The sequence below is a fragment of the Ichthyophthirius multifiliis genome (genome assembly GCF_000220395.1).
Source record: "Ichthyophthirius multifiliis unplaced genomic scaffold scaff_1120509250762, whole genome shotgun sequence".
Lineage (NCBI taxonomy): Eukaryota > Ciliophora > Oligohymenophorea > Hymenostomatida > Ichthyophthirius > Ichthyophthirius multifiliis.
The window spans coordinates 1-8,618 of record NW_004086476.1 but is presented as its reverse complement, the minus strand read 5'-3'; the positions used below and the strand labels follow the sequence as shown (position 1 = coordinate 8,618).

The 8,618-nt window shown below is 19.4% G+C and overlaps 2 protein-coding genes across 2 annotated transcripts, besides 4 other annotated features; both read right to left on the bottom strand. All coding sequences in view use genetic code 6, as the record gives it.

Annotated features, from left to right (window-relative positions):
• Positions 1–653: a microsatellite.
• Positions 654–902: 249 nt separating this feature from the next.
• On the bottom strand, positions 903–2,202 carry IMG5_094390 (hypothetical protein). The gene has a single exon (XM_004035591.1). It carries the CDS (start codon positions 2,076–2,078, stop codon positions 1,566–1,568), a length of 513 nt encoding a protein of 170 aa, XP_004035639.1. The 5' UTR covers positions 2,079–2,202; the 3' UTR covers positions 903–1,565.
• Positions 2,203–2,249: 47 nt separating this feature from the next.
• Positions 2,250–2,314: a microsatellite.
• Positions 2,315–3,081: 767 nt separating this feature from the next.
• On the bottom strand, positions 3,082–5,224 carry IMG5_094380 (hypothetical protein; the record flags this gene model as incomplete). Its single annotated transcript, XM_004035590.1, has 10 exons — positions 3,082–3,254; positions 3,310–3,630; positions 3,673–3,759; positions 3,802–4,097; positions 4,141–4,288; positions 4,336–4,391; positions 4,438–4,487; positions 4,531–4,796; positions 4,849–4,995; positions 5,086–5,224. 10 exons carry the CDS (start codon positions 5,222–5,224, stop codon positions 3,082–3,084), a joined length of 1,683 nt encoding a protein of 560 aa, XP_004035638.1.
• Positions 4,663–4,718: a microsatellite.
• A 3,361-nt stretch (positions 5,225–8,585) lies between the features above and the next one.
• Positions 8,586–8,618: a microsatellite.

Genomic DNA, 8,618 nt, shown 5'->3' with positions numbered 1-8,618 from the left:
GGTGTTACTACTCCAGTTTTGGGTGGTGTTACTACTCCAGTTTTGGGTGGTGTTACTACTCCAGTTTTAGGTGGTGTTACTACTCCAGTTTTAGGTGGTGTTACTACTCCAGTTTTAGGTGGTGTTACGACTCCAGTTTTGGGTGGTGTTACGACTCCAGTTTTGGGTGGTGTTACTACTCCAGTTTTAGGTGGTGTTACGACTCCAGTTTTAGGTGGTGTTACTACACCAGTTTTGGGTGGTGTTACTACTCCAGTTTTAGGTGGTGTCACTACCCCAGTTTTGGGTGGTGTAACGACTCCAGTTTTAGGTGGTGTTACTACTCCAGTTTTAGGTGGTGTTACTACTCCAGTTTTGGGTGGTGTTACTACTCCAGTTTTAGGTGGTGTTACTACTCCAGTTTTAGGTGGTGTTACTACTCCAGTTTTGGGTGGTGTTACTACTCCAGTTTTGGGTGGTGTTACTACTCCAGTTTTAGGTGGTGTTACTACTCCAGTTTTAGGTGGTGTTACTACTCCAGTTTTAGGTGGTGTTACTACTCCAGTTTTGGGTGGTGTTACTACTCCAGTTTTGGGTGGTGTTACTACTCCAGTTTTGGGTGGTGTTACTACTCCAGTTTTGGGTGGTGTAACGACTCCAGTTTTAGGTGGTGTAGGAACTGTCTTTGTTATTGGTTTTGTTGGAGGTTTAGGTGGCGGTGTTACAATAGATATTGTTTTTGATGGAATCGATTCGGTTGGGAAAGTATCTTACTAAAATATATAAAATAAAAAATATTTAATAATTTTATAATATATAAATTACAGAAGGTTTGGTAAATTCTTCTCCGTCACAATCGTATTTGTTTGGGTACTCATGGTATGCATTTATACCTGCATAAAAAGTTAATCCTTAAATTTTTCCTGGGAAATTATTATAATCAAAAGATTAACCAATAAAAATTCTGTAAATATTTGAATTTTAATGTCTAACATTTTCAAAAGTCAAAACATGAGGTTATTCTCCTGTAAATTAGACATAAACGTACATTTTTCTTTCACTTGGAGAATATGCTTAATAAACTAAAAACCATTTATATTCTTCTGAATTTTTAAAAGTGATTTGTTTTTCTTCACTCTTAATATTTGTATTTATATTATATGTTGCAAAAATTAATCTCTTTTATTATACAAAGAAAGCCATTACTCTATCTCCGTGTTATTGATCGTTTGTTGGATTTAAATTTGAATTAATATGATAACCAGTAGCCATTTTATCTCTTTTAGCACTATTTTCAAGTTTATCTAATTTAAACCAACCTTGCATTGCAAATTCTTATTCAGTATTATATTTGTTTGAAGTTTTTAATTTCAATCCTTTAGGCTTACCAAAATATTTGAATTTCTATCTATCAATCAATTATTAGCATACTTCAACTCTACGGTCTTTTGTATCAGTATTTGTCATAGTGTTAGTTTAGGTTTCTGTAGAAGTTTCACTTCTTGATGGAGGTTTATTCTGACAACTATTAAGGTCAAATCCATTTTCTTTATATGCACCAGAACCAGCATATAGGGTAACACAATTCATATTTCCAGGGAAGTTTTTATATTAAAAGCTTTATCCTATATGCAATATGTAAATTTCATAGTCATAATGAGTTACATCTTTGAAAGTGTATGTATAAGGAATTTAATTATCAAATTATAGGTATAAAAAGGCTTTTCCTTAACAACCGGAATATCCAAAATAAATAAAGGCCCATTATCCTTCGTTAGAATTATTGAATTAGACTTCGTGTTATAGATTTTATATTTAGGAATCTTTATTTCCACTTTCAGATTTAATAGTGTAAGTTGAGAATACATACTTAAAATCGTAAACGGATAAAGATAGAATCTTCTCACCAGGTTGACCAACTAAAGGATTGTTTAAGGCATTTAAAGTATAAGCACTTGCCCATTCTTTTCTTTAGATACCTTTTTTTAATTTGAAGTAACCTTAGATAGCAAATTCTTGTGTTCCGACAAACATATCGTAATTATTTGTAAATCCAGAAGGACTTCCATTATATCTAAATTTTTAGTTATCTAATACATGATCTGTAAATAACTTCATTGTTTCAACTCTCATCTTTTCTTAAATGAGAACATTCTTTGTATTTTTTATTTCTCCGGCTTAGAATGCCTTGAGAGTACATAATAATATCCCTAATAATATTGTGAGTTTTATTATATTTCTCATTTTTTTTTGTTTATTCTTTTAAAAAGATTTTTTTTTTATTTATTTTATTAATTTCTTTTTTTATCGTTATTTAAATTAATTTCTTTGTTTTTTCGTTTTCAAAATATCTTTATATGAAACACGTTTTTTAAAATTATAATATTTCTTTGTTTTTTATCATTTTTATAAAAAATTTTAATAACTTATTTTAATAATATTAAAGCTTATCTTCTTTTATTATTTTGCGTTTTTAAATATAGAAATTAATTAAAAAAAACAATGTATTTTTAATTCTTAATTAAAAAAACTTTTAATATTTATACTATATTAAATCAAAAATAATATATTTATTCTTCTTTTTATAAAAACAATAATCCTATATTTTTTTAAATAATTATTTTATAAAATCATTTTTATTTATTTATTTTGTTTTAAAGTAATAAAAATTGTATGGCGGATATTAATTTTAGCAATTTATTTTTAAAATATTTAATATAATATATATATATAAACTTTTTATTTAAAAAACAAACAATTAAAGATTTTTAAAATATAGATATTTATTACGAGTTAAAATAAATTATATTACGATATTTAAACTTAAAAGTCTGCCCCGGATTTAAATATAATTTATAAATTTTTAAGTTTTATATGATTTAAGTTCGTTATTATTTAAATATATTTTTTAAGTCAATTAATTTATGAGTTAAATTATTTACATAAAGACTAAAAATTTTATTAATAAGGAGAAAAATAAAAATTAATTAGTATATTTTATTTAATATGCATAAATATATTAATAATTTTTTGTATTTTTTTTAATGATAAAAATATATATTTTCATCTTTTTTAATTTAATACATAAAGCAGTAAAAAATATCAATTTTCCTCTTCTTCTCCTATTGTATAATCTAAAGGCAAAATCATTTTAATAAAATCATCCATACTTAATTTTCCGTCTTTTTCCTTATTATGTTTTTCAAAAATTTCTTCAATTTCTTTTTGAGTATATCCGTATTTATATTATGCTTTAAAATTTTCTGGTGTTATATCTTTTTTTTAAAATTAAAATATAAAATTATTTTTATTATATTATATTATTTTTACATCCCTTCTTTTCCACATCCAATAACTCAAAAACTTCTTAAACCCTTTTTAAAGCAGCTCGAGGTAAAACCCTTTTTCTTTTTACTTACTTATTATCATTATTATCTATTATCATTCCTTAATTTTCAATAGAAAATGTATTCACATATTAATTAATCCAATTATTAATCAATTTTAAATGAGTTTTTGTTAATGAAGGATACAACTTAATTAACAACTATTCAAAAGTAACCGTACCTCTTTGTTTAGAATCCAAAAAATTAAATAAACTAGCTGTTACTCTTTTCATATGTGGCTTATCAGAAAAAGCTTTTGTAAATTCTAAAAAAAATATATTTTTATTTTATCTAATTAAAATAAAACCTTTAATGGTTATTTAATTATTATGGTCAGATAATTTATCAAAATAATCTTTTAGTTTAAAAATTTCTTATCTTGTTAAAGTATTTCCTATATATATTAAATATTAATATTATAAACAAAGATTAATACCTTATATTATTATTATGTTTTTAGAAATATGGCTTTTGTGCTTAGTAGGAGATGATATTTTTATTTAAGGGAGAGTTGAATTACTTACTATTTTATCATTTTTATTATCATATTTTTTAGCGTGAGAATCAATAGCTTTTTCTATAATCTCCATTTCTAATAATTCTTAATCACCAATGTCAGCTGCTATTGCCTAAGTCTCCTTAACTGCATTATTTACTAGTTTTGGTAAAATTTAAGAGAACATTTTATTTTATCTATTTTTAGTAGTAGCTAAGTAACCAACTTTACCTTAACTTTTTTTTATAATTATATATATATTCTTTTTTTTTTAAATACTTTCCCATCATTTTTTATATGTCAGAATGATAATATTCTGATTAATATGCTTAATTTATTAATTTTAATATTTCTTGAGAGTCTTCTTCTCTATATTTTCTGAAAAATCTAAACACTTCAAAATTTTCTTTTATTTTATATTAAGGTTCTATTTTTAATTTGTTTTTTTTAAATATATTTATAATAAACAATTACCAAATCGAGCAAATAACTCCATTGCTTTTCCATTACCTTCAACCCATTCAATAATTCTTTTTTTAAATATTAAAAACATATTTTTTTATTTAATTTAATTACTCTTTTAATTCTAATGAGTTATCTGCTTGAATATCAGATTTCAAAAACATCTAGTTTTTTACAATATTAAATTACAAAATATATATTTTTTACAAGTTTAGCAAATTTTTCTAACGTGCCATAAGTAGGTATTTCAGTTTCTGTTAGTTTACAATAACCCATAAATACAGATTTAAAAATAATAAGTAATTCATTTAAAGATATACTTCCATTGCAATCTAAATCAAATAAAACAATCAAAACTTTTAAAATATAAAATAAAATATTTTAAATAAAAAATATACAATGGATTTTATTAACATAATGAGTATACGCACAAATAACTAAAACACATAAAAACTCATAAACTGACAATAAATCTTGTTTATAATTTATTTTTCCTTGCATAAAAATAAATTAAAATATTTTTACTTATATTTTTGCAAAAATGTTTAAATATATACATTGCATTTGTCCTTGTAAAAGGAACCACTTTACAAAATAATGTGACATCTAAAAATGGAATATTGCTTCGCCTTTAAAATTTCTCATAAACTTATCTAATATCTGAAAGTGACCCTATTTAATTATTTAAGCAATTAAAATTTTTTTAAAAAAGAGAAACAATTTTTTTTTTTAATTATTAATGAATAAATTTATTTATAATACAAAATTATAGCTATTTTAATGTTGGATGTACTTCTTTTGCTAAGTCGACCTTTAATTCAAACGAACGAATATTTTAAGGAATATTTGATAAGGCACCTAAATCATCAGCACCATTAGCATTTGATGCAACGGTTCCCATATTTAATTATATATTAATTTAAAATTTTTATTGTTATCTTCAAATAAAAAATTTATTTTTATAAATAAAATTTTATATAATTGATTCCTTATTTAATTAATTGTATAACAATAATCATAAAATAAAATTATAAAATGTTTAAAAATTAAAAAATTATAATTCTTTAATTAATTATACCCAAAAATATTTATTTAATTATCTAATTTAACAAAAATTATACTAATAAAAATAATATAAATATTAAAATCTTTTATATAAAAAATTATGCTTTATTAAAAAATAAATATAGAAGTAATATACAATTTATTTAAAAAAGCAATTATTATATATATTAATTGATTTAAAGAAAAACTTATAGATTATTTCTATAATATTGAAATAGAAAAATAAAAGTAGTAAAATTTTTTGTTTTAATATATAAAATTTAGCATAAATATCATAATAATATATATTATTTTATAAAATTTTGAATTGAATAGGTATATGTTTTATATATTTATTTTTCTTTTATCTATTGTTTAATTATTTTAATTTTTTTCTAATTATTCACACTTATATTTTACTTTTATAAAAATATAAAATTAAGATTTTAATATTTATTTTTATAAAAAGAAAAAAATTTAATAAATATTTAATTAAGAATTAAAATAATATGGATTAGGACAGATTATAATAACTTCTTTATGATTTAGATTCTTTTGAATCATCTATTACAGGTTCTTTATATTATATTTTAAAATTTCTAAAAAAATATTAATAAAAAGGTCTCGCTTAATACTGTTGCATCCATGATAAATAAGCAGAAGAAATTTCAAATTTATTTTTTGAAGCCTTAAAATAAGCAAGAAAAGATAAAAAAATATATTATTTTTATGCAATTCATGAAATAATATAAGAATCTCAAAAAAAAAAAAGTCCTTACTTTATAAAATCTTTTGGATAAAGATTAAAGGAAATATTGCAAACAGTATGTGAGTAATCAATAAATATATAAATATGCATTTAAATTTTTTATTTATAAAATTTAAGGTCTATTGAATCTTTTGAAAATATTAAAAAAGTATTAATAATTGTTGAAAAATGGAATTCGGAAAAAATTTATCATCCAACTTTTTGTGATAAACTTAGAATGATAATTGTATTTAAAAAAAAAAAAAAATCTAAAAAAAATTAAAGGGACCTTTTTATAAAGAATTAAAAGAAGAATTCGAAAAATATTATGGAGAAAAAGATTTAAAGGGAAAATATACAAAAACTTTTTTAGTTAACCATTAAATTGTTCATGTATTTTTTAAAAAATATATATCTATATTTTTAATATTTATAAAAGGAAAATCAGTTGGCTGCTACTATATATTAAAACGTTGTAAATACAGTTCAAACTAATTAAAAATTAGATAAATTTATTTTTCTATGTGAATAATTACTTAAAAAAAATACTAAAGCTTTAAGTGACCCTAAGGAAAGATAAACAATAGATGAAATTCTTACTTAATCTAATGAACACAAAGAATAATTGATCAAAGTTATTCAAGAAAATTAATGTATTTATAAATTAGTGAGCGATTAATGCTAAAAAGAACTTAAAAATTATACTGATTTTAACAAAGATGTAAAAATAAATATATATTTTATTAGAATTTATACTAATACTTTTATTTAGTTTATTGAATAATATGAAAAAAAAAAAAAATAACAGTAAAACTGAAATATAAAAAATGAATCAATATATTTATTTATTTAAGAATAAAAAATTTAATAGTAAATAGTAATTTGTAAATTTATGTTAAAAAGGTTTTTGATTTTAAGATTTTAGAATTAAATTTATTTTAATATTTTTTTTAAAAGAAAAATAATTATATTTGTTTTTAATAAATAAATCTTTATAAAGATCATTAATTTTATTTTTTAAAGTATATATCAATTTTTGTTAAAATTTTTATATAAATAAATCTATACTATTTATAAGATTTAAATATATGATTTTTCACTTTTTTACTTATTAATTCAATTATTTTTTTAAATTTAAATAACAAAGTATATATTTTGATAAACTAACAAAATACTGTTTAAATATATATTACATAGTTTATAATTATCGGATAAATAATATATTTAAAAGAAAATAAATTTTTTAATCTTAATAAGAAACATAATTAATAAAGATATTATTATTTTCTATCCTTAATTTTGATTATTTTATTTTTATTCAAGCTTTAAGGAAAATCTATATTTATTATAATTTTATATTTAATATTTAATGAAGACTATGAATTAAAAAAATTAATATTTTATTATTTATAAAAATTAAAATTATGAAGCAAAATAAATTGAAATTATTTAATAAAATTAAATACTATAAAATGATTATGACAATAAATATTTTTATTTATTAAAAAATATTTTTCAAATTAGAAAAATTAAAATTCTCAAAAAATGTAAAACTAATTAATTATAAAAAAAATATATATATATTTTATTAATTTTTCTCTTAAAAATATAGAAAAGATTTAATAATATCATTTCAATTTAAAATGTTAGAAATAAATTTCTTAATTAAAAAATTATAATTCTTATACTTTTATCAACAAATTAATTTCTATTTATGATAATACAGATTTTTTCTCATACACAATCAATATAAAATAGTGATCTCATTCTGCATTATCTTTAATAGTGTAATTAAAATTAATATAGCTATATATAAGTAAATTAAGTAAGAAATTAACTTTTAGCTATTTACACTTTCTAAAAAAATACCCAATTTATTTTTAAAAATATAATTCATATTGATGCTTATAAATAAATTTGCTAAATTAATAAATTATTTATTAAAAATGTCGAACTAAAAATTTATATAAAAATTTTAAATAAAATTAATTAATTAATTTATAATGTTTTTTAAAAATAGTTAAATTATATTTGTAAAGTTTTAATTTATTAATATAAAATATAAAGCAAATTTAATGAAAAAAAATAATAAACTTATAAAAACAAATTATGTAAAAAAAATTAAAATTAAGATATAATATTTTTTTATCTTTTTTATAATATTAATTTGTATAATATAATATATACTATTTATATAGGAATAATAAATTAAAAAAATATTAAAAATAATGTTTTAAAATAAATATAAATTATAATTAAATTGTAATAATAATTTATATCTTTAAATAATGTTAATTTTATATTATATTTATTAATATATTTGTATATAATTTAAAAATATAAATATTTGGAAATAATAAATAAATATGTATAAAAAAAATATACATAAATATATTTGAATAAATTAATTTAAAGTATAAAAAATAAAAGAATGAAAATTTATATGGTATAAATAAATATTTCAAAAAACAAAAAAATATATATAAAAAAATAATGATATAAA